The sequence below is a fragment of the Pholcus phalangioides genome, unplaced genomic scaffold, assembly GCF_987345545.1.
Source record: "Pholcus phalangioides strain wild (caught in Gottingen) unplaced genomic scaffold, Ppha-v1.0 ptg000007l_1, whole genome shotgun sequence".
In the NCBI taxonomy this organism is placed as follows: Eukaryota; Metazoa; Arthropoda; class Arachnida; order Araneae; family Pholcidae; genus Pholcus; species Pholcus phalangioides.
Window position 1 is genome coordinate 4,064,494 of NW_028301600.1, and position 26,428 is coordinate 4,090,921.

The 26,428-nt window shown below is 37.3% G+C and overlaps 1 protein-coding gene across 7 annotated transcripts in view; it reads left to right on the plus strand.

Moving 5' to 3' along the window:
• The window catches only part of Ide (Insulin degrading metalloproteinase), a 442,696-nt gene that overhangs the window by 378,954 nt on the left and 37,314 nt on the right, over positions 1-26,428 (plus strand). For all 7 annotated transcript variants that reach the window (XM_089232551.1, XM_089232550.1, XM_089232552.1 and 4 more), the window contains one exon: positions 13,609-13,733. In XM_089232551.1, the coding sequence (XP_089088677.1) occupies positions 13,609-13,733 (125 nt within the window). The remainder of the gene's footprint in view (positions 1-13,608; positions 13,734-26,428) is intronic.

Below are 26,428 nucleotides of genomic sequence, written 5' to 3' on the forward strand. Positions count from 1 at the left end.
CCGCAAAGAAAGTGAGTATAACTGAGAGTTACTTCTATGTGTATTATGAAAAAAAAAAGCTCTGATTTGGTTAATTGAAGCGTGGGGAATGGAATGATGTCTTCATTTATGTTTTAATGTCTGGGTGCCATCAGTGTACACAAAATTCATGACGCATCAGTTTTAATCATATACATGAAAAAGTGATAAGCAAGAGATGATTAAAAGTGAAAAGTGTGTTTCTCTATGATTAAAATGAGAAATATTCTACCTATGTGATTTCAGAAGTTTAAATATTTTGGAGGGGCAAATGGCGTTCCTGACATGACTGTCGTTCCACGTACGGATATGTTATTTTGCTAGAGGGTGTTCCGATTTCCTGAAAATTGTCAAAACAAAAATCTGTAGCAATTTCAACTATGGTAGCAGAGTTTGTAGCATTACCAGAAACTGTCAGAGAGGTTATTTGGTTATACCAAATTTTGAAAAATTGAATTTACTGCTGCATATTCTTACTATTTATTGTGACATTCAGGGTGTGATAGATGTTTTGAAGAACTGTGTTAAAAATCGTAGAAGTAAACTCATTGATATTAGATTTTCCTTTATTAAAGATTTATTAGAAAAAAAATGAATTTAGATTATTGCATGTGTGTGGAAAGAAAAATACCGCTGATATGTTAACAAAACCTATGTGTAATGAAAAATTGTTTTCATTGTAAATATTTATTTTCAATGAGAAAAAAAAAGAAAAAAGGGGCGTATTGTTGGAATGTTTTTCCCCTTTTTTTCTCCACACAGGGGAACCGGTTGGCATGACCCAAAATGTAAATTGGTGGCGCCGTGCTCTCACCCTCATGGGAGCATGGCTTTATATAGACTGGTTTTTCTCTATGTGTGTGTCTGTTCTTTTTCCGCATGTATGTCAGGATTATGTTTTCCTCTCTTAGACTGCCGGTTGTTATTTGGCAGCCGTTTTATTTTTTGATGATCGTAAATGATCTTGTTTTTTTTTAACTTGCAACTTTTATGGAATAAAAGTTAGAGTTCAAAATGGACTTTGATCATTGTTTTTTCTTCAACTCAGTCATCATGCTCTGCCCCTAACATGAAGCAAAGGGATGCCTGTACTAGTTTACCTGCATTGCCATATACAGGGTGTTGCCTTGAGGTGGCAACGAACTTAGGGGTGATATTGTATCGTTCTACTCATCTACTTTCCTGTGATTCTTACATCCATCTAGTAAATTTTCAGGCAATTTCAATGAAAATAGTGACAAGGTTCAAATCAAGTCATTTATTCAGTTACCAAGTACAAATAACAAGTTACATTAATTTTGTTAACTTAATTTTAACATCAAAGTACGTCAGCCATGATCTCATTATGTTTCAAAGAACGATCTCACCCAGTTATGTTGATGACAATCTGCTTGACCTAATTGGTCATCGCAACTTTACTGTAAGAACTGAAGACAATCGAAGAATCACCATTTTGGAGGACAAGAGCTCAGGATCACATATACTGGGTCAGTCTAGCAACACTGACTCGTGCCCCGGGCGCTGGACCCAAGGCAAGGGGGTGCAAATTTTATTCTGAAACCTCGCCTTCAACATTACAAGGGGCATCAAAATGCGCGCTTGCCCCGGGTGACCAAGCATCTAGTTGCGGCCCTGATTGATTATGTTGAAGGCACAGACATTGAAGTATTAGTAATTCAGCAAGATGAATACATATATTAGATCTTTTTTTTTCTCCAAATGATCTAACCAGCTAGTGTCCATCCTTGCTCGTAATCAGATCCAATGAGAACTATGGAAGACTGACTTATCAACAGCTAGACATGCTCCTGAACATAGGAGTACATCACTTATCCAGATCGAACTACTTCACCTCAACTAGAATATTTATGAGAACATTAATGAATTGATCACTGAAAACATTATTAATAAGAACAAACCAGCCTTTTGTAGTAACTTGCGTTTCACTTAGTAGAAATTAATATCACATGGTTAAAAGATCACAACTACCTTACATGTTAGTATGTTAAGTGAAGAGCATCAACCGCTCAACACATGAAGCTGTCAACACCACTAGAGCAAGTCAGAAAATGAATGAATGTGATTTCTGTTTCCTTCCCAGACTATTTATAGCTGATGAGAACTGGTTTGATCTCGGCCCAATTGGCATATGGTTGACCTCTGGCGCATAAAGAAACTTATGATGTCATGTAACATATCGCCTTTATGGGGTCGTATGTTCCATTTTTCACCAATGGCATGTCACAACTAAACCCCTAGCAACTTACACTAATTGATCCCTCGGGAGAAGACCTTGTCGAGTCATGGGATTTATGAGAATATATTTTTTGTTTATGTATAATATTATGTTATTTCATTGTGTTGAAGTATATATATGTGACGGAAAGGAATTATATTGTTATTAAATATCTTGCCTTATGAGCAGAGGTACCCGTGAGCTTCTGTTCCATAATAATAGCTCCATGATCTCAAATTGACATAGCCACCTAAAGATCGTGGAGAACTGATCAACTTCCTCCATCTTGTTGAGACTTCACAAAAAATTTAATAGTGTTTAAAAATTATCCATGCCACGTATTTGTATGCAAATCGATTGAATGATGTCATCTATTTCTTCATGCACTCAATGCCAGCCTTACTCCGATTGGTCTGAAAACAAACCCATTCTCCTCTGCTATAAATAGTCCAGGAAGACACAACATCGTCCCATTCTTTCATACAGTGTTCTTCGAACGACTCTCATTTGTGAGCAGCTTCGGGTGTTGAGTGGTAAAGCTCTTCACAATAATGTACTAACATCATGTGATGTTGTTGCAGTTATACAAATACAAATACAATGTCACAACAGGCAAAATGCCCAATAAGGTGGCTGAGAAAAAGATGCCCATAATAAATATGGATGTCTTATATTTCAAAAATACAACAACCCAATCAAAAATGTGATTGCAAACAACATGTATACATGATGAAATATTATACAATGTGTGCCCACAAGAATACTATACTTATGGTTGCCTTATGCAGGGTATGGATAACTTCTCGATTTACCCCAACATGTTTCTCGTATTTCTTTTTAAATGTGTCAATTGTGTTACAATTTACCTCCGGGGGGTAAGCTATTCCATTTATTAACAACCCTATTAGAGAAAAATTCCCTGCGACACCATAACCTCGCATTGTCACTTACCAATCGATACTGGTGTCTCCTTGTGAAAGCAGTCGATTAGCGGTGTACTAATAATTCATGGCCCATCCTATCCATCCTGTTGAAAATTTTGAATACTTCGATCATATCTCCCCGACACCTGTGTTCATCCAATTTAAACATAAGTTACTAAAAATGTTTAATATCTTCAAAGTGAAGTGCATCCTACTACTTGGCTGGTCAGTCCTTAGTAATCATGATTTCTCTCATTAATTCATCGATGATTTTGTAAAGTTATATTTGTGATAATGTGGTTCGACTTCAGTATCAGACGTCTTCCTGTGATGTGATATATGTCTATTTGTCAACGAGTCTGTCTTCCATGGTTCACTTGGAACTCATTGTGAATAGTGATGGCTGTCATCATTTGGTGAGATCATTGAGATGATCCACTAACATCCCATTGCCATTGTGTGCCACATCCTCATTATGCTGATCTTATGACTGTGATCATGAATTTTTGCCGATCGAAGTGGGATAATTGATCTCATGGTCTCACCCTACAGAGAAATCATGGCGATTTCTCTGGTTAAGAGGATTGTCATCGACGTAAACTGGTGTGAGATTGTTCTGTGTTATATACGAGATCATGGCTAATACATTTTAACTATAATATGGAATGAAATGAATCTCATGTCATTTAAAAGTGTGAAATATGTGTACATAAATGACTTAATCTAAAAGTTGCCAATGTTTTCTTGAATTTGCCCAAAGACTTTTTTAATGATGTAAGAATCTCAGGATGTGTGTAGCTGACGAATACGCTACAGTCATTGATTTGTTTTGCATATGGACACGTGGCATTGAATATTTTGAGCACTATGGCATTTTTGGGTGGCAACAATCTAGACAAGATGGAGAATCTACGATGTCAACATGGCTAATATTATTGAGATCATGGGACTATTATTACGGATGGAGGTTCGCGGAAGTCCGCCATGAGGTAAGGTATTTGAAAATAATGTATTTTCATTACATACATTATTTCACTGTGTTATAAATTATATATCATTACACGTGAATTATATATCATTACACGTGAATTATATATCATTACACATGCATTATATATCATTACACATGAATTATATATCATTACACATGAATTATATATCATTACACATGAATTATATATCATTACACATCATTACTGTGTGAATCCCGAATGACAACCAGATCTTCTCCCGATGAATCAACTAGTGTTAGTCACTAGGGGGTTTGTGGTGACATAACAATGAACGGAACATATAGTTCAAGGGGCGATACTCTACAATATTAGGAATCGATAGAAAAAAAATTGTCATAGAACATGGCATTACAAACCATGCTTAGACTGTGAAATCTCAAAAATAGAAGTTGAGGATATGCAACGATGAATGGTGCATTCCCGGATTCATATCGGATCGAAATTGCAAGACAGCAAAATGAAAAAAATGAGCCATTTCTAGCAAAAGTTATTTATTTTTTCCACTATTAACAATTAAACACTTTTAACATTAACAATTAAGTTTACTGGTTTGCTTGACAGTATGAATCTTTGTTCCAATCTAAATATTTTATGAATCAGTTTTTATTACAATAAAATTTCCCGATCTCACCAAAAAGGTCTAGCAGTCCACAGTTCTCAATATAAAGTTGAGCATTTCAGTCCTCTTTGACAATGGGAAATCATCGGCTTTCCTCAGGAACCAGTTCGTTAGTTATGGGCGCGAAGCCACGTCATAGATGAATCAACCGAGCTCCCTGAGTGGTTATCCAATGGCAGTTTTGGCAAACTGTGTCACCTCCAAGCCTTAGTGCATTATCATAGAGGATCGCCCAATATACAGTCATCATCAGACGTTCACCACGACCCTACATCGTGTCGACTTTGAAATCAGCAACAGCCGCCATAAGCAAAGGGCTCTATTGTCCTCAACAAGATCGCCCCCACTTGGTCTGCAATAGAGCTCAAAGTAAACATTATTTTGTAAAGTACCAGCCAGTAAAAGTACCTCAGCATGATTAATTAGCAAATTCACTTCATGTTAGCTTCAGTTGGAAAGAGCAGATCGCAACTGACTTGAAACAAGTATTCATACATTAAGGAACTGGTATTTTTCATGGCATAATCGTACCTTATGTCCCAGGATACAAAAAAAATATGTCACAGCCGAAATATCAGCGAAATTTACATATTTCAAATTGAAACATTCGGCACTCCAAAATGACAACAAAACAACTTAGATGAGTCTGTTGCAATCGCCGATCGTACGATAATCGTGATCGACCTCCGGGAAAACAAAAATAAGTTTTTATACATATTCTGACAGGTAAGCAAAATATTTAACCCAAACCACCAATCAGATTGAATCAAAAGTGGACTTTTGCGCCGGGTTCTAATGATTATATTACAGATACACCCAGTATCTTTGAGCGCATCTGACAATTGTTACTCTGTCGCTGTTCGCTGACCTTCGCTGCTGCAACTTCAAACAATTCCTGTAATAATTCCTCTTCGTCTATTTTCTGACATTGAAATGTGCTATACAGGCTGCAATGTAATCATACTGTCAAGTAAATGGTTTTTCTACTTATTAATTTTACTTTTTTGTACTTATTTTGTACACCAAAGCCAGTGTTGTAATCATGCTGTTAAATGTTTTTTCAATCATTATTGGCCTTTTGTCCCCCTTGAAGTCACACTGTTCATAAGTATTTTTGTGATTTTCACTGAGTAAACGCAGTGCTGTCTTAACACACGGCCCGGGGGCCTCAGAAAAATCACTTGTCCCGGGGCCATGATGCTCTTAAGATGGCCCTGACTAAACATGGTTTGCTATAGCATGTTCTCTGGCAGTTTTTGTTCTGCTTAATGCCTAATATCACCCCTCTGAGTTTATTGCCACTTCAGGATAACACCCTGTATTTATGCAGGGTGTTAAATCCATAATGTGTCCCCATAATTCCCCTTGCTGCATTCTACTGGCGTATTGTTGATCCTAGAGGCATACTTCCGATTGGGAAATGCATCCATGTAACACGTAGAACTTGGATGCATCATTCATATTGTAAGGGGTTCTATTGTTATTAAAGTATAAAAATTAACGTTTTATATGGACACCCTGTCCTAAAAAACCCAGTTAGAAAGTTGTTACCCTGTCTCTCTTGATACCAATGAAAAAAATCACACATTTTTAAGTGCAATATTCACTGAGATATTTGAATTGAAAAATTGGAGAAAAGCTGGGGGAAAAAAAAGCATAAACTAGCAGAGAACACATCTTTCCTTTGTTGATGCTGTTCTATTTTTCAATTCAAATATCTCAGTGTATATTGCACTCAGAAACATAGCATTTTCTTTGTTGGCCTCAAGAGAGACAAGGCAACAACTTTCTAATTAGGTTTTTGAAGACGGTGCTCATTTAAAAAAAGTTAATCTTTATATTTTAATAACTAAACAACCCCCTTGCAACATGAATGATGTATGGGAGTTCTACACATTATTTGGATACTTTTCTAATTGAAGGTATGCCGCTAGGACCAACAGTTTGACAGCAAAATGCGGCAAGGGGAATTATGTGATCCCTTTGTACATCCAAGCAGAAATTTTGAAGAAACAAATAACAGATGTAATACTTAATACTAATCATAAAAAATCAACATCAGTGCCCAATACAGCTGTATGGCTTGATATATATAGTGAAAATAATACAAATACAATATAGAGTCGACACTTGTTTTTATAAACCTGCTCGGACAGGAAAAAAAAGAGTGTGAATTCAAAAGTTTGTAAATGGGAAAGACGTTTGAAAGAATAGTAATAGTATATTACCTTTATATAACAATAGTATAGCAACCCCCCAGAAGAGGAGTTTGTAAAAAACATGAATTTTTTAAATTGGAGGTTTAAAAATCGAGCAGCGACTGTACTATAGCACAAATGCTGAGAGTAAGCACAACAGAAATAAAGAAAATAAATTTTGAATCAAAAAATGTGAATTTAAGAAAATTTTGAAATCGTGAAATGAGTATCCAAGGCCAGTGCTGGATTCATCATGGAGGGAACACCCAGACTAGTCAGAGCCAGAATGTTTCTGAGAGTACCTACGCTAGGCCTAAAAGTACTCACCCCCCTTACATTTTATCCTGTAGTACACTAGATGTCCAGTAGCATAAAATATGAAGAAACAAAATTTGAAATGAAACATGCAAATTTGAAACATTAGTTAAATCAAATGCAGATAATGTATTGAAAAGATGTAGAAATATATAAATGAATAAGTAGCAGGGTAAAAAAAGTTACTTATAGAAGCAGGGGCGTCAGAAGTATTTTCAACCCGTGGGTGCTCACACCGGTGTACAGTGGGGGGGGGGGTCCCCTTCTCTGAAGGATATAAAAAATTGAGAATGTATTTGTAAAAAAAAATATTTCGATTTTTTTCATGTTTATATTTTTGTAGAAACCCTGTATAACAGCGGTTCTCAACCAGTGCTCCACAGAGCCCTTATGGTTCCATGTACACTTGAGGTTGCTCCAGGGCAACAAAATAAATTGTTGAATCTGATAAATAGAAAGAGGCTTGTGTGCAGTGCTCCGTCATGGAAATAATGAACTAAAAACAGCTCGCGTCACAAAAAAAGTTGAGAGCCGCTGCTGTATATTTTGGGCAGGGTGAACCAAGAGAAATTTTTCATCCATACGAAACATTGGTTCAGTGTCCCTTTGGCGCATCAGTAAAGAGACTCCGAAAATTCGCAAATGTTTTCTCAGCTAGATAAAATGCATAGTTTTATTGTATATTGTTTTCCTTATATTTATGTTTCGTATATTTGTCGCACCACTGCCATTTTCTGCACACGAGTGCGAATTAGACCGGGACCTATAATTTATTACCGATTCCAAATGGCAGCCTTTTTTATACTCACCGAGAGGCTGGTGCACTAACCCCTCCGTGTGGGGCTTCCCCAGTGGAAATCTTTTTCTGTGGTCATGTGGTTGTTTCTGTTGTTCCCCCTGTGTCAGGAATGTTTCTGACAAGGACAAATTGGGTATCGAACTCGTGACACCTCAAACGATCTTTATATGGTAATTTAGGTAAGTTACCGCGTCCAATCAAACAGAAATTAGTTTTCTCCGAGAATCATCAGTCCAATACAGTTACACAGTCAAAACATTTTTTCTTCTAAAAATACGAAAGAGATCTGGGAGATTAGCCAAGGTAAGTTTTCTTTCTTTCTCTTTTTGGTTTTTTGTTTAGTCATAACTAGAGCTCGGATTATATGCACTAAAAAAGTGACGAAATATGCTCTAAAAATATGCAAATATGCACTTAAAAATGCCGAAATATGCATTAAAACCCAAAATATACTCTTAAAAACCTGAAAAAGTTTTAAAATGAATATTTTTTATTTCTTAGTGCATATTTCATTTACAAAAAATATCCCCCACATATACCTGCATATGCAAAAAACATGCACAAATTATCTAATAAATTAATTAGAACAAATTCTTTATCAAAGTTAATTAAAAGAATGTTTTTAAAAATTGACCTTCTGTATCTAACACTACTCTACTCGGCACTGTTTAATTTCAAAAGTCAAAAATATCATTTCAAATGTGAAACCGTGGCTCCAGAAGTGCACGCAGAGAAAGGACAAAGACGGTCTTGCTCTTCCTCGGGTGATCAGAAATTGATGATTTAAAAAATTCGAAGAAAAATATCTATAATATTTAAAATTCTTTCATTTTGAAATGCAAATTTTTTAACGTTAGTAACGCAAGATTTTTCGTACGATATTCCCTGTACTCCCCCCCCCCCCCAGTCATGGCCTCCCACATGCTGCAGCAGGACTCCCAGACCAGACTTTTCATGGGCCCCTGCAAAGAGAATTTGTTGTAAGGTGAAAAACTGGGCTCCTGGGCTAGAGCAAAGCCTCCTTAATACTACTTTATAGGAGGCTCTGGAGTCTCTCTAGGAGGCTTTGGCTGGAGCTCTGTCAGCCCCGAATTCGGGAGAGCCATGATTCTCTTCACTCCCCAAGTAAATTCTAGTAATTAACTAAATTGCATGCTATTGCGATTCAGTTCTGAGCATCTGTCAGACCAGACATGGCCCGGGCTCTGTCTCCTCAGGGATATAAGCCCTTTGACTGTGTGGGCCATGCTGAGAAGTTCTGAGCATCTAGCAAGGAAGTTTTAACAAATATTTTTCTTGCCTACTACAAGCGAAAAGACTAACTACTATGTTGACGCAGTGCTTGTTCTAAAAAATAGGAAGTCTAGTTTCTACTTTGCACTAAACACAGTATTTACATTTGGGGAGGGGGGGTAGGCACGAAAAATCCAGGTCTGGGATTCAGTGAAAGAAGCAAACCTGGAACGGCTTGATACCAGGGTGTGGGGTCCCAGCATCAATTAAGGGCGACTCCTGACTAAACTGTCAATAGTGTGAGACGTAATTTTGGCTCTCTTCTGGCGTATAAGTTGTAAAATGACCCCGAGAACCCGCCGCTGTATTTTTGAACTAGATAAAATGCTTTAAAAGAATTACTTCTGTCCTACAAATCATTTACAGTTTGAATTTTATTGATACATAGGTGCTGGAACCCAGTGGTGCCAGAACTTTCCCGCAAATAAATTTTGTGAGGGGAGCTGAGCACCAGCAATAGTTAATGAATATAAAATGCAACGCAACGTTTGCCCCTTCCCCAGTGTACGGGCTCGGGACCGGACGATTGGCAATTTCCACTCCCCTTAATGTTTTCTTCATGTTGGTGTCTGACAGACAAAATATTTTTTCCGAGTTTTTCTGCTAGAATTCTTTTTTTTTATTTAGCACCAAAACCGCCCCTGCCCAGCATGAAACCTTTTGCTATCTATTAATATAAAGTTTTTTACATAAATAATTTTAAATAGCATGCTATTTAACCTCGAGGCACACTTTGGAAACCACTGCAGTGGTTGTCAAAGTGTTCAGTGGTTTTCAAGCAGTTCTATAGGGTGTCACTGCTAGTTTGCAACATTGATGCGTGTCAGTTCCGTGCTCTAAATTTTTTTTTCTTTGTCTAGGCCACATTCTAGAAGGCCACAGAGAAACGATGGCTAGGAAAAAGAGGGTTGACAAACCTTCGAGAACCACTTGATACTGTATAAATGGAATTATTGCTTAACAGTTCAAAGGAAATATCATGAATGGCATAAATGGCCAAGCCACTCTGTCATGATCACATAAACAAATTACTACCATATATCCGCCAGTATCAGTCGCAAACAAGGAGACAAATTTTTCTAAAAAAAAACAGCATTCTCTTCATGCATTCACTTGGTCCTCTGAAAACATGTGTCTGGATCTACCCGTCAATGGGGAATTTCATTTATTGTAATAAAACACGCTTTTACCCCTGAGGCAAAGGAGGCACGCCTGCTGAGACACAATCTAGAAAAAAAAAAGGATGTGTGCTCTTTCTTTCTCTATGAAAATACCCTTCGTAGGTGCTTGACCATGCAATTAACTATTGGACTCGTGTATAGATAAAACAAACCAACAGCGTAAGACTAGTATAGGGTGAAAAAAATTTTTTTTGTTAGTTTTTTTACGAAAGCAATCAGTAAAAATGGTTCCCGTTCTAAACTGTGGGTGCTCAAGCAGCCATAGCACCCCCGGGTTCCGATACCACTTGTAAAACATATGGTGTCTGGATACCCTCCATCCCTTAGGCAAAAACCGGGAATCTTTGACACAAGCAAAAATTGTGAGAAAGAAGGGTGGGTCCTCTTTATCTTCCTTTATCGGTGCCTTTAAAGGCTATATCAGTTGTTTTGAAACCAGAGGCTCCAGCAAGATTCAAGAAAAAAATAGGCAGTTCTTTTTTCTTTTGGATTTTTTTTCCACGTTTGGTATTTTTAAAAAAAATGAAAAATCTATGCATGAGATTTTTATTTCTGAATCAATTCTGTGGGTGCTCTGCCCCATTCTACAAAAGAGTGTGGGTGCTCGAGCACCCACAGCACCCCCAGCTCCGACGCCACTGTATAGAAATGCAGAGAGGTAAAAATCTTCATCTGGTGGGACCACTCACTACAGCTTCAATGTGGCCCTGGATGTAGAGATTTGAAAAAGAAGCAGTACAGCCATTGCCAACTATAGTTTTCTTAAAGTTATTCAGTGTATTCAAATAATCCTTAGTATTATTAAAAATATTTTTAATTCCGATCAATTGAGAGAAAATAATATTTTCAAAAATTATTTTACCTATATTAGAGTTTAAATTAGTTAAAAAATTGAGTTTAAATTTAAAATCATTTTTTTGCTATAAATACCGATGGAAAAAAAGCTATTTTAATAGAAGTTTTAATCTTTAAATCCAGAAAATTGGCTTGAATAATGTCATATTGTTAGATTTTTTAAGATTAAGAGTATTTGAATAATACATTTAAGTATTACTTTCATGAAAATTTTGAAATTAAGATGTATTAGATCATAGTTTCCCAACCTTTATTGTCCCATCACTCCCTTCATCAGAAATTTTTTTCTCCCAGCGCCCCCCCCAACGCAATCTTACCCATAGAATCCTATGCTATACCTGTAGCTTCTCCTCCCCCCTGGAACATTCCATCGCCTCCCAGGGGGCGTTAACGCCCATGTTGGGAATCACTGTATTAGATCATCTATAGATCTAAATCTAGTAATTTTTCAGAAATTGATTTTTCATAGTATTGTAAAAAGATATTAGCAAATGCACTTGGGAAACTGGTACCAAAAGGAATACCAGTAACTTGCTTGAATATATTAATGCTGTTAAATAAATAATTTTCAAAAATGCAGAATTTTGGTAAATTTATTTAATCATTTTTATCTAATTTGATGCAGCTTTCAATATATGTCGTATAAAAATTGATAAATTCCTAATATTTCATTGTGTGGAATGTTAGTGAATAAATTCTCAAAATCATATATTTCAATTGATTAGATATTCCCATTTATTAAAAATTCCAAGACTTTTTATTGTTGTTAATAATAAAACCAGTTTTTTTTCAGTGTCTGTTTCATTAAGAATTATTTTAAGAATGTGAAAAATTTTAAACCAATTTTGCGATTGTAACTGTTAGTATTACATGTAGCGTATCTCAATTGAACAGAATCTTTATGAAATTTCATGATAATGGACAACTGTGGAAGTATTAAATTATCATTAGAAATTTTTAAATTTTTGAAAAAAGCAAAATTTCTTTTATGAATTTCTTCAATGTGTCAGTCAACTTTAACAAATACTGTTATGCATGCAATATTACATGTGAAAGAAGTTTTTTTTTGGTTTGTGGGGGGATTCCACAACATACATAAGTAGAATAAGCAGAAAAATGTTTTCATGCTTTAATAATTGATAAAACAGGATTGCAGCATGGGCAAATGAATGGAGCATGACCTTTAGCGTTGATAAGTGCATAGTCGCTCATTTTGGTTCGAACAACCCACGGTTCTCTTACGAGTTGAATGGTGTCACTATCCCGGATGTAACTAGGGTCACCGATTTGGGAATTCTCATTGACGAGCGGCTTGAGTTTTCGGAACATTGTTCAACTGTGGTCAAAAAAGCGAATAGAATGCTTGGTCTCATTTTCAAAAAAGTCTCTTCACGTTTTCCTGAAGTCATTCTTCCACTTTTTCGAGGCTTAGTTCGTCCTGGACTGGAGTATGCTGTAAGGTTTTGGAGACCATACCTACAGAGGGGCATAGACTTGGTTGAAGGGGTGCAGAGAAGAGCTACGCGTGTCCTTATGGCACACAGGGCTTGAGTTATGAAGAGAGACTTCATTTTTTGAATATGTTTACATTGGATGAACGCAGGTGTCGAGGAGATATGATCGAAGTGTTCAAAATTTTCAATGGGATGGATAGGATGAACCATGAACTTTTAGTACACCGCCAATCGACTGCTTTTACAAGGGGACACCAGTATCGATTGGTGAGGGACAATGCAAGGTTATGGTGTCGCAGGGAATTTTTCTCTAATAGGGTTGTTAATAAATGGAATAGTTTACCCCCAGAGGTAGTATATTGTAACACAATTGACACGTTTAAAAAGAAATACGATAAACATGTTGGGGTAAATCGAGAAGCTATCCATACTTAGAATAAGACAACCATAAGTATACTTTATGGGCATTGTATAATATTTTATCATGTGTATATATTGTTTATAATTTGTGTTAATTGCATTTTTAATTGGGTTGCTGTATTTTTGAAATATATGACATCCATATTTTTATGGGCATCTTTTTCTCAGCCACCTCGTTGGGCATTTTGCCTGTTGTGGCGTTGTATTTGTATTTGTAAAAGATTATTTATATCTTAATTTTGCTAATATGATTCTTAAATTTATTCTGCATTTTTTTTACAAAGGCTACATTGTTAGCAGTGGTCCTAGAAGATCAAATGGAGTTCAGGGTGTACGAGTAGTAGTGCAGTCTGATAAATCACCATCTTATGTTGATTCTCGTATTGAAGCGTTCTTCCAGTTCATTGATGTGAGACAATTTTTCTTTATTCCTTTTTATATAGTCTATTAGGGAAAACTCAAGGCCTTCTTAACACATAGGCCAACACGAGCACAGGCCAGTGGCCTTTTATTAACAAATAAAACCAGGATTGTCCAAGAAGAAAGATGCATGCAACATAAATATAAACAATTCTTTTGAAAAACAAAAATATCAAATTCTTTCTAACAATCTATTAACATCAAATTCTTATATATGAACAAAATAAGTTAAGATGGAACCCAAAAGAAATAAAAAAACTGGATCACTGAAGAAAAAATAAACACAATAAATTACAAAGAAAAATTATATATATATATATATATATATAAAACTCAAATACAGTAGACTCTCGGTAACTCAACACCCCAAAAGTATCGACAAACATGTCGACTTAAGCGGATGTCGAGTTAGCAGAGTTTCACTAAATTTTTGTCAGATCGTTTTTGTGTATGTAATTATATACATTCTAACAATTGTATTAAATAAAATGTTAATTCTCATTAATTTTAATTCAGGGTTGTTTCAAAATAGAATCAAAACGTATAAAAAAATTTACCTCATGAAAAATAATCAAGTATATTTGCTTGTTTTTCTTTCCGAAGAGAAAACAAAAAATTTTCTATATACTATTCAGTTTATACCGTGATTGTTCGGTTTTTTCCTGACTGTGTAGGAAGTGACGTATCATATCTACAGTTTTTAGTGCATCATGGAGAGATGGTGCAGATACTTCTTCATCTGAACTTTCTGTGTGTGTAATTCTATTTCTTCGAAACATGAAGCACTTGCTTTGGGTGATTGATTCTGGAATATCATCGTCTGCTAAAAGTCTTGAAGTTACAAGATCAGAGTCAATACTCACGAATTCATTGTCGATACAATCACCCATAATGCTATTTATACTTTCTTCACACTTTATCTGGGAGGAATCTTCAGGAGAAATAATCTTTTTATTTTAATTAATTAATTTTCTTTGGAGAAATAATCATTCTCCAAAGACTGAGAACAAAAACCAACATGACAGAAGCAGTTCCGAATCGTGGCACTCGTGCCTGAGTTCCATGCAGAATCAATCATTTCAACTGCATCTAAAACAGAAATTTTTGCGTCCATTCTAACATCCACAAATTTTTTGTCTGTAATTTTCTGTAAAAAGTTTTCATACTTAGGATAATTCCTAATTTCCTTGATTGAGATTTTTTGCAAAATCTTTTGCTTTCCTTGAATGTATGTCCTGATAATGGGATTGAGTGAGATTTAGGGATTTGAACCACAAAAGAGTTGCTTCCTCTACATCGCTGAATTATGATTTCTTATGCGTTTTCTGCTTGGCCATATGATTCTCAAATTCTGAAAAAAATTTCCCTCATTTTTAGCTAATGTTGAAATGGGTTCCGTGCAACTCCATATTCTTCAGCGAGTTCACTCTGAGTTTTCCTGATTCTAGTTTTTTTGAAAATTTCAACTTTTGATTTTAAAGTTAAAGTATGAAGTTCACGTGGAGCCATTGCATTCACGGCCGTTGATACTCACAATGATAACCAAATGACATATTCAGCATCTAACCAGGCTTTAGATCTTTTTCTTTTACTCCTTTTCCAAGAAATCGTAAAACTGAGTTACGCCAAAAGCATTCTCCACGATAGACAATATCAAAACTTACAATAGATAAGATTTTTATCCCTATTGGATGTTGACAATTTCAACATCCAATAGGGATCACACCACACTTTAGGGATCATCCACACTTCTTCGGACCGTGAAAAGAATGAAAGACCTGTCCTGGAAATGCACTAAAATGATAGGCCGGCCAAGAGGCTTCAAACATTCATTCTTCACATGCACGCCCCCCACCCATAGCGCAAAAAAGGGACCCATCATGTAGAACAAAGAAACAAAGAATTATTGAAGTACCCATGGACAATGTCAAAAAATTCTTAGAATGGTAAAACACGGGCAATTGTAAAAACCAGTTGTAGTAAAGGGACAAAAGTCGTAGTCGACTTAAGTGGAGTTAAGCCAAACATGTGTCGAGTTAGAGAGTTTCCCCTTCATTGAAATTAGTATTGGGCCAACCAAGGGAATAATAGATGTCGAGTTATCCACGTATCGAGTTACCGAGAGTCTACTGTATTCCATACGAACTGGAGTATAAGAATCAAGGGGGGCATATGCAGGAACAACCTTTGGTGGGGGCACAAAACTTTTCTTCCAGAGAAATTTTGAATTGCCACCCTTTAAAAAGCATTTAAATTAACAGAAATTGGTTAATATAGCAAATGAAGGGTATTTTCTTTCAATATTTAAATTTTTTCACTGTAATATAGTAAAACCTGTCTTCAAAGGAAAAAAAATTGTGGTCCCATGATTTGAATGCCAAAATCCATATTTAAAAACTTGGTTTAAACGGAACCTGTCTAACATGGAAATATTAAAAATAAAAGGAAATTTGTATCCTTTAATGGAAAATTTCACAGAAACACTGCCAATGTTTGGTGACCAATAGACCAAAGGATCATACAAAATGCTAAAAGTGCTCCACCAAAATATTTTATGCAATGTATGCTTGGAAATGTTCATTCATCATATACCCTTAGATTATTAAAAGCCATTTCTGTACTAGATGCTGAGGTTTTGATAAACCATATGTAGTAAAGCAGTTGCATTCTGAAATTGTAACAAAATTTTTCTTAAAAGCAGGCTTTTCCACGTTAGAAATCAGTGTAAAGGGTGGATTTATTGTTATGGGAGCTGGCTTTGGGACATAACTATATTATTCGAAACTGTAGATTAAACAATAAAACAATTATTTATTTGCAAATATAAACAAAGGTAAAATAATACACGATTTGGACGAGACAGGGGCATGTACAAAGATGCGACCGGCAGATGTAAACAATAATAGCTCTCTGGCCAGACGATCTTGACGTTTTTGTGGTGTTGCCACAAAGAGGAAAATAATTTTTTTAAGTGCTGGGAAGACACTACATTACTCCCCCTCTAGTGAACAGAAGAGAGCGATGCGTAACGAGAAGGTTGTTTGATGGGTCTTCCAGAACGAGTCTGTCATTGAAGTTTCAATTTATCAGTCACACTCGAAGTCTTCACTGTCTGTGTTGAAATGAACCTTTTTCTTGGCATGAAGAGGTTGTGAAGTCTTCGGATGAGGTGCTTGATTTTCGTTAGGATTTCCAGTGACTTGAGATGAGTTGACGTTCTCTGTGTGTGAAGCAGGGTTTCAACTGGTTTGTAGAGATGTTTTTTTATTTACCGTTTACTGAGAGAGTATAATATTGCTCAGTCCTTGTGGTGACTTTGTATGGACCTTCGTATGGAGCTTGAAAGGTTTTTCTCACAGTGTCCGTATGAATGAATACACTATGACAGGTGTGTGTTTAACGCTAAAGAGACGAAAACATGCAGTGTTAAATGCCTTGACGGCGGAGCTGGTCTAATGTCATTGAAATTGTCTTGAATATGTTGAATGAAATCAGAAGAAGATGGAGATGAAGCAGATGTATCGAGAAAATCTCCTGGCACGTTGGCAACACCCGAGTCCACTGCTTATTGCTGTGACATCTGATTGCAGCTTTCAGGGTTCGATGCCATCTTTCGATGAAACCGGTGCATTTCAGATTATAAACAGTGGTGCGTCATCTCGTGAATCCGATGATGTGCGACAGTTCTGTAAAGAGGTGGGACTCAAATTGGGAACCTTTGTCGGTAGTAATGACACTAGGAACACCAAAGCGAGCGATCCATCCGTTGTATATCGCAGCTACCACTGTGTCGGCTCGAATATCTGGAACTGGTATGGCTTCAGGCCATCTCGTGAACCTGTCAATCAAGGTTATGCAATACTGATGTCCTTCTGAAGAGGGTAATGGACAGATGATATCCAAATGTACTTCATCAAAACGCTTGGAAACTGGTAGATAATGTCCCACAGGTGCTCTGGTATGCTTGTGTATCTTGGACTTCTGACATGTCAGACAGGATTTTGCCCATGTTTTGCAATTTTTTTTGATTGATGGCCAAACAAATTTTTTTGCAATAGTTGTGGCAGTAGCTTGGATGCCAGGATGTGAAAGTCCATGAACAGAGTTGAAAAGAGTTTTCCGGAAGCACTCTGGAACATACGGTCTGTTTTGTCCAGTGGAAACATCACAGTAGATTTGTAAGTTGGAACTAAAAACTGGAAATTTTTGAAGTTTGAGACTTGTGTTTGAAGAAAGTATCTTGATCAGTTCATCGTCATCTTCCTGTGCTTTAGCCATTTGAGTGTAGTCCACAGTTTGAGGCATATGAATTTCGTCAAGTCTGGACAAGGTATCAGCTATCACATTGTCTTTACCCGAGATATGTTGTATGTCTGTTGTGAACTGAAATATGAATTCCAGATGGCGTATTTGACGAGGAGAAGCCTTTTCTGCTTTTTGCTGAGTAGTGAAAATGAGAGGACAATGATCTGTGTAGAGTGTGAATTTTCTGTCTTCAAGGAAGTAACGGAAATGCTTTATTGTTGAATATGCAGCGAGAAGTTCTCGGTCGCGTGTGCTGTTACGAGTCTGAATTGGAGTCAGTCGTTGAGAGAAGAAGCTTAGCGGCTGCCAATCATTGTTAACGTTCTGCTGAACAACTCCTCCAACAGCCATATCGGATGTGTCGACCATTACAGCAAGTTCTGCATCAGGAGACGGATGAGCGAGAATGGTGACATATCAATGAGCTGTTGCTTGGTTGACTTGAATGCTGCAATAGCTTCTTCAGACCACTCGATTGGAGATTTGTCGTTTTTCTTGCTGCCCTTGAGGTAGTCATTGAGAATAGCTTGTGTTTTCACAGCACTGGGAATAAATCACCGGTAAAAATTTATTATTCCGAGATATTTTCGTAGAGATCTATTTTAGAGGATATTTTTGTACTGGTCGAGCATTGTTGACTTCTAGCTCATTTTAGTTCTTGCACCTCATTAGTTAACTTTTCAATTTTAGACTAAAGGGCGAGGCATATTTCATGCGATGATGACTGAGACGCATCATTTTTTGGTTTCACAATAACCATAATATTCGGATTCGCGTAATCACAAGTTTCAAGAATTTTATCGGCCATGTCGGCTAATTTTAACAATGATTCCGAGTTCACTGACAAAATTGCTTGCTCATGCTATGGCAAGAGCTTCAGCCATAGAGATTTGAGAAAATGTCGAATGTCGTCGCTTACCTTGTTTGCCGCGAGGTTTCTCATCTCCCTGAGCAATTGTGATGGTCGACGATCGCCCAAATCTAAACCGGAAAGTAATTTCTTGAGTTGGGTGCTCTCTGATTTGGACATTCTTAATGTGAGAGCCTCTTTCAGTGCAGCATATGAACGATCATTAGGCGGAGACATGACGATGTCACTGACCACATTGAGCAGTCGTTGGTCCATGGCGCTGACCACAATGTTGTACTTAGTTTCTTCACTGCAACGTTTAGAGCTATATCCCGGTCAAGCCTCCATATTTAAATTCAACATTTATCTTACATTTCCCGGTTCTTTATCATTTTTACCCCAGTAATCATTGAGTCATTGAGTGGGTGACAATAATGAATGAAGACAAGGCTTTAGTTAAACTATAATTATTTATTCAATTATTCATTAACTATTAGTATGACATTTTAACAATCAAATATCACAGTTAACCCTTTCTCTCAAACATTACAACGAAAACAATAAAACAGAACGATCTCACCGCCATGTTCTGGTATTCACGTATTAGTTCACACTGTCCACAAGAGACTCCTAGGTGTCTACTTCACAGCAGAAGACTGCCTGACACAAGGTTCTGACGGGTTTGTTGTTTTGGAACACACGTTGAGGCCACAGCTCAGCCACTGCATAGGAAACTGGAGACAAAACGTCCAAGAGTAGCAGGTCTGGCCACTAACCAATCCACAGGCGACGGGATCACAACGATGTAGAAATATCACATGAAGTCAAGCGATAAGACAGGTGAGGTGCCAAGGGCACACCTTTACAATTTTAACTCATTGTTCTGAGAGAGAGAGACGATCTGGCTCACACCTCAACAAGGGCGTGATGCCTTGGTAATGAAGACAGGAATTTAGTCGGAAGAAGAAGCTGCGATCATGCACATCACCGACTGGTTTTTATACAGGAGCAATCCCAAAATGCTTCATGAGAGAACCAATCACAAGATCGAAGGATGCCGTATTGAGACTGCGTCTAATTTACATAACTTTATGAGAGAAAAGGAAATATTGAAATTAAAACATTAAAAATGACTAGAGCAAGAATGATTTCCACTGGGGCTTAAATGGTAACGTTACAACTGGTCACTCTTGCTGTTTTGAACTGGGCCTCCAAGTGCACGAACCATAATGCTGGCATCACACCAGAAAGGGGGTGGCTTGATTGCCACGTTGTCTGTTTGCAGGCCTTGCGTGGTGGATCCATCAGTAGAATCGGTTGCCATATCGGGCGGGTTCGGGAAAACAAGGGTCACCAATATATAGTTATGGGAGCTGGCTTTGGGACATAACTATATTATTTGAAACTGTAGATTAAACAATAAAACAATTATTTATTTACAAATATAAACGAAGGTAAAATAATACATGATTTGGATGAGAGCAGGGACATGTACAAAGATGCGACCGGCAGATGTAAACAATAATAGCTTTCTGGCCAGACAGGCTTGACTTTCTATTTTTGTGGTGTTGCCACAAAGAGTAAAATAATTTTTTTAAGTGCTGGGAAGACGCTACAGATTTCCAAATAATATGCAAGACTTAAAAAATTGTATGTAAGCTGTGTGATTCCGTGATTGCAAGGCTGAGCAGGACCGGAATTAATTAAAGATAGGCAAAGGGGACAACAGCTTTGGTGGCAAAATTAAAGCTGGCAAATTTTAGGTGGGAACAAAAACATTGTTATAAAATCATCGAATTTTACAGTGTTGTGGGTGGCAAAATCACTGACATGACATATTGACACCCTAAGTGCCCATAAGTCTTCATTAAGACTTATAAGTATCATAATAAGAAACTTGGAAGAAATGTAATTACGTATGATCAAACAATAACTAATTCCAACAACTATGTATTTTTTCAAAATTAGCAATAATGAAATAAATGAGATTATAACAGAATTAAAGATTAACAAAGCAAGTGGATATGACCAAATAATCTTTAAGATGATGATGATGATCGCCCATTATCACATAGATATACTAATAAAAAATCTAATCAACTTGCCAAAACAGATGGATTCTTTTACAGCGATTTAAAGTACACCATACTGCTTGCCATTTATAAAGCAGGAGAGAAAGATAACTTTTTGAAGTGCAGACTCGTATCAATTCCTCCAGTTTTTTCAAAAGTAATAGAAAAGTGTATGAAAAGACAGCTCGTAGGTTTTCTAAACCATCAGAAATATACTGCTACTAACCAATATGGATTTCAAAAAATAAAAATACAAGAAATGACCATTCTAGAATTAAGTAATTATTTAAACACTGGTTTTTAATAATAACAAATATTTCATAACAGTTTTTGATTAATTCTTGGGCCGATATTGTTCCTCATTTACATAAAGGACATGGTCAAACTCTATATAAGTGTCAAAATAATCTCATCTGCAGATGATATAAAACAAAACGTTGAAGATAATGAAATTACAAATTCATTTTTAAAAAATCAAAGAAGGCTTAGCCTAAGTATAAAATCAATACCTGACTCAAGAAAAATAAACTAAATATACAAAAAACTAAAGACATTTGTTAAACAAGCAATATAAATAGCTTGACAAATATAAGTATAAAAATCCATGATTATTGTCTATGTCTATGTCAATACATTTCACAATGCAACTGCCAAGAAATAGAAAAGCTTTCATGAATACAAACTGCCTAGGAATAATAATACACACACACAAGATGATCTAAAATGGAACTTACAATGTAAAGAAATATTTAAAAAGTTAAGAATATATGCAATAATTTTATATACACTAAAAAACACAATTGAAAATATTTTTCATATATTGTAATATATTTCAATATATTGTCTGTTCCCTGCATTCTAGTATCCTGTATTGTTTTACAAATTGTGTTAAGATACACTGCTGCTGTTCAAAAGCTAAGTTACAAACTGAACCTAAAGTCAACCGCTACATCATTAGTCACCAGTGAATCATTATCAAAATGAAAGGACAGTGCCCAAAGATACATAAGAAGACATTCAAGAGTCACAGCTATTTGTAATGACCATTATTTATTTTTTTAAACCTGACGCGCGTAACAGATCACGCACAGCTTGTCATGTTTGTTTTCGAATTGTTGCTTCAACAGAAAGCGGTATCATGAGAACCACTTTCTCAGTGACTGTGTGAGTGTCGCCGGTATGCGAGAAAACAAGTAGTCAGCATCTCATTGACATCCTTATACAAGGACAAGGTTGAACTGGTCTCAAGATCACTTTCTTTGGACCCCATAACAATAGGGAATGTGCTTTACACTCATCATTCTTGATTTGGTATATGCAGAGATTCCCGATGGATTTGAATGTAGAAATACCTACTATTACTAAACCAGACATGCACCTTATCCATATTCCTCTGTGGAACCTCTAACAAATTGGTACATGTTGGAATGTGTGTGTATGTGTATGTATAGTGAACCTTCCATGAAGTTTGTTTCTGTGTAATGCTTGGTATGTGTAGTGTTGCCATCTGTAATCAATTTTTTTTAAACTATGAGTTTTTCCGCAACTCACAGTGCGTGAAGGGTAATGAATGAATAGTTATACTGTTGTAGGCCTGATTCTGTCTGCGGCTAGACTTTTTAATGGGGAGATCAGCTCGCATTTGCGCCTCGAAGTTTGAAACCGCAGAAAACCAACTTCAGTCGATTACCACTGCGATGACGGTGGAGTTGTGTGGAAAACACCTGTAAATTGATATCAGACTCTTGGTGAGGGGCAGCTCCAAGTGCCCGGGTGCGAAGCCTCATTTGCCGCCCTAATGGCGACCCTGCCAGGAGGCTGATAAGGCTTCAGTGAAGGGGACCTGGAGATAAACCTGATTTTTTATCAAAAGAAGGCCGCACATCATTGTTTACTGTGCAAAATGTGTGTGACCATACGTCCGCTTTTGAAGTAGAAATTTTTTTTTTGTTCTAGAATTATTTTACCATTCTTAATAATGCCAGATAACTTAATCCCTGAAAGAGCACTTATTTTTGTGAACCATCATCACTTATACAAATACAAATACAACGCCACAACAGGCAAAATGCCTAACGAGGTGGCTGATAAAAAGATGCCCATAAAAATATGGATGTCATATATTTCAAAAATACAGCAACCCAATTAAAAATGCAATTAACAAAAATTATAAACAATATATACACATGATAAAATATTATACAATGCCCATAAAGAATACTTATGGTTGTCTTATTCTAAGTATGGATAGCTTCTCGATTTACCCCAACATGTTTATCGTATTTCTTTTTAAACGTGTCAATTGTGTTACAATATACTACCTCTGGGGGTAAACTATTCCATTTATTAACAACCCTATTAGAGAAAAATTCCCTGCGACACCATAACCTTGCATTGTCCCTCACCAATCGATACTGGTGTCCCCTTGTAAAAGCAGTCAATTGGCGGTGTACTAAAATTTCATGGTCCATCCTATCCATCCCATTGAAAATTTTGAACACTTCGATCATATCTCCTCGACACCTGCGTTCATCCAATGTAAACATATTCAAAAAATGAAGTCTCTCTTCATAACTCAAGCCCTGTGTGCCAATAAGGACATGTGTAGCTCTTCTCTGCACCCCTTCAACCAAGTCTATGTCCCTCTGTAGGTATGGTCTCCGAAACCTTACAGCATACGAACGCGACGAGACCTTTTGGAAAATGAGACCAAGTATTCTATTCGCTGAACAATGTTCAGAAAACCTAAGTCGCTCGTCAATGAGAATTACCAAATCGGTGACCCTAGTTGCATCCAGGATAGTGATACCATTCAACTCGTAAGAGAACCGTGGGTTGTTCGAACCAAAATGAGCGACCATGCACTTATCAATGCTAAACGACATGCTCCATTCATTTGCCCACGCTGCAATCCTGCTTAAGTTGGTCTGGAGCGACTCCCTATCGATTTGATTCCCGATTACCCCCATTAGCTTCACATCATCTGCGAATTTGCTAGTAATCCCATCGATACCCTGATCGAGTTTATCGATAAAAAGTGAAAAAAGTATAGGGCCAAGGACACTTCCCTGAGGAACTCCACTTGTGACGTCTGTCCAACCAGAGAATTCCCCATTCACCGTAACTCGTTGCGACCTATCTCTTAACCACGATTCTATCCAATTCAGCAAGTTGCCCCCAATTCCAATCTCGCGTAAACGCTTCAAGAGTTTGCCATGTTGGACCCGATCGAATGCCTTCTGGAAATCAAGGTAAACAATGTCTACATTTTTGCTCTTACCAAAACCTTGGTCACTTGATCATAGAAGCAAAGGAGGTTAGTTACACATGACTTCCCTTTCCTGAAACCATGCTGATTATCCAACAATACATTATTCTCCTCTATCCACTTCACAAACTGCCTTTTGATGATAATTTCCAAAATTTTCGAGAAGGAGCTCGTCAAACTCACTGGACGATAATTGGACACCGCTTCTCTACTAGCCTTCTTAAATATCGGAACAACGTTAGCAAGTTTCCAATCTCTTGGGACGGTACCCTCAGCAACACTACTCCTGTATATCTGCGCGACTGGCCCCAACAATTCATTAGCACATTCCCTGAGGACCCTGGGATGGATATCATCTGGTCCTGGTGCTTTGCTTGCACATACATTTCTTAGAAGATTTAGGACCTGCACGTCTTCTACTTGAATATCGTTGGTTGCATGGTTTTATTACCCCATGCAACACCCGTACATCGAATATCATTATCTCCATTAAAAACTGACGCGAAAAAGTCATTGAAAGCACTACACATGCCTACATTGCTCTCTACCCTAGAGCCTCCTATCGAGAGGGGGCCAACTGTCCCCTTACATCCATTATTGACGTATCAAAAAAATGATTTTGGGTCAGAGCCAATGTTATCTGCCACGCTAGATTCAACTTCCTTTTTACTATCCCTTATCGCTTTCTTCAACAGTCTTCTTTTATCAGTAAACAATGATAGGTCACCTCGTCCACTTTTATACTCCCTGAATGCTCTTTTCTTTTCAAGATAAAGGTTCTGCACGCTATCCGTGAACCATAGAGGGTGCGATGTACAAACACGCTTTTTTTGAACAAAGGGTATGACGTCGTGCAAAACAGAGGACAGCTTCGTACTAACTCTTCCCATTGACTTACCACCCCTACTGATTCCAACCGGTCTTTGAAAACTTCCACTTACCTTCTTCTCAAAACATTGAAATTAGTTCTCCTAAAACGAGGAACCAGTCTTTTGTTATCAACCTTACCCGAGGAAAAGTTACAGTGAAATCTGACGATACGATGATCACTGGAAGAAAACTCTTCCCCCACCGAAACATGTTCAACTAGGTCCTCAGAACTAGTAAGAACTAAATCCAAAATAGCAGTACCCGTAGTGGCTTCTGATACATGCTGATACAAAAAATTTTCGAGCACCTACTTAAGAAAGTCTCTTTCATACTGATTTCCAGATGAAAGGTCCTCCCACTCAATACCTGGGTAATTGAAATCCCCTAGTATGAGAACCCTCTTACGCTTACACATGTAGGAAATTTCATCATGCAATTTGGCGATGTAGTTTTGCTCCCTATTCGATGGATTGTAACAAACCCCAACAATAAGTTTATGACGTCTTTTGTTCACAAGCTCAATCCATATAGTTTCAATATCACTTCTCTGCACGTTACACTCTCTAGCCTTCAAACAGGATTTCACGTATATCAACACTCCACCCCCTTTCCTATCAGATCTATTTCTCAAAAAAGTGTTGTATCCTGAGATGTGTAAGAAAGATTCATCCCCATCGTTTGCCCAAGATTCTGTAATGGCTATAAGATCCAGGCTCTCCACAACTATCATAGTTTCTAAAAAATCTTTCTTATTACCCAAGCTCCTGGCATTTATTAACGCACATTTTAATTTGCCCGGTGATTTAGTGTCAATCGAGAAGCCATCCAAGTCAGAGGTGGGTAATTCCCTGTCAGTACTGTTGTGATTATCATTAACTAATCCGCATTCCCGACTACGTGGTCTGGGAGTAAAAAACCTGACCTAAGATCATCGTAAACCTTCTATATTGAATTGGTGGATCCTACTCCTATACCCCCTACTACCCCTTGGCAGCACTGGAATCACTGCCACATCTGAACCCCCCCCCCAGCGGATAATAGTAAATCCCGGTACTCTGACAGAGACTCACTAATATTCGCTCCTACCTGATTCGTTCCGACCCACAGAATCACCCGCAAGGGAAACTTTCGGCGATGAAAAACGTCTCGACCATTGCCAATCTTCCCCCCAGGAAGACAACAGCGCTCAAAACCCCGAAAATCCCTACACACTCGGTTCCCAAGTTCCCTAACCATAGAATCGCCAATGATTAAACCCCTATCACTATCCCCCTCTATCTCATCCACGACCACCCATTCGCCATCTAAACTGTCGTTGT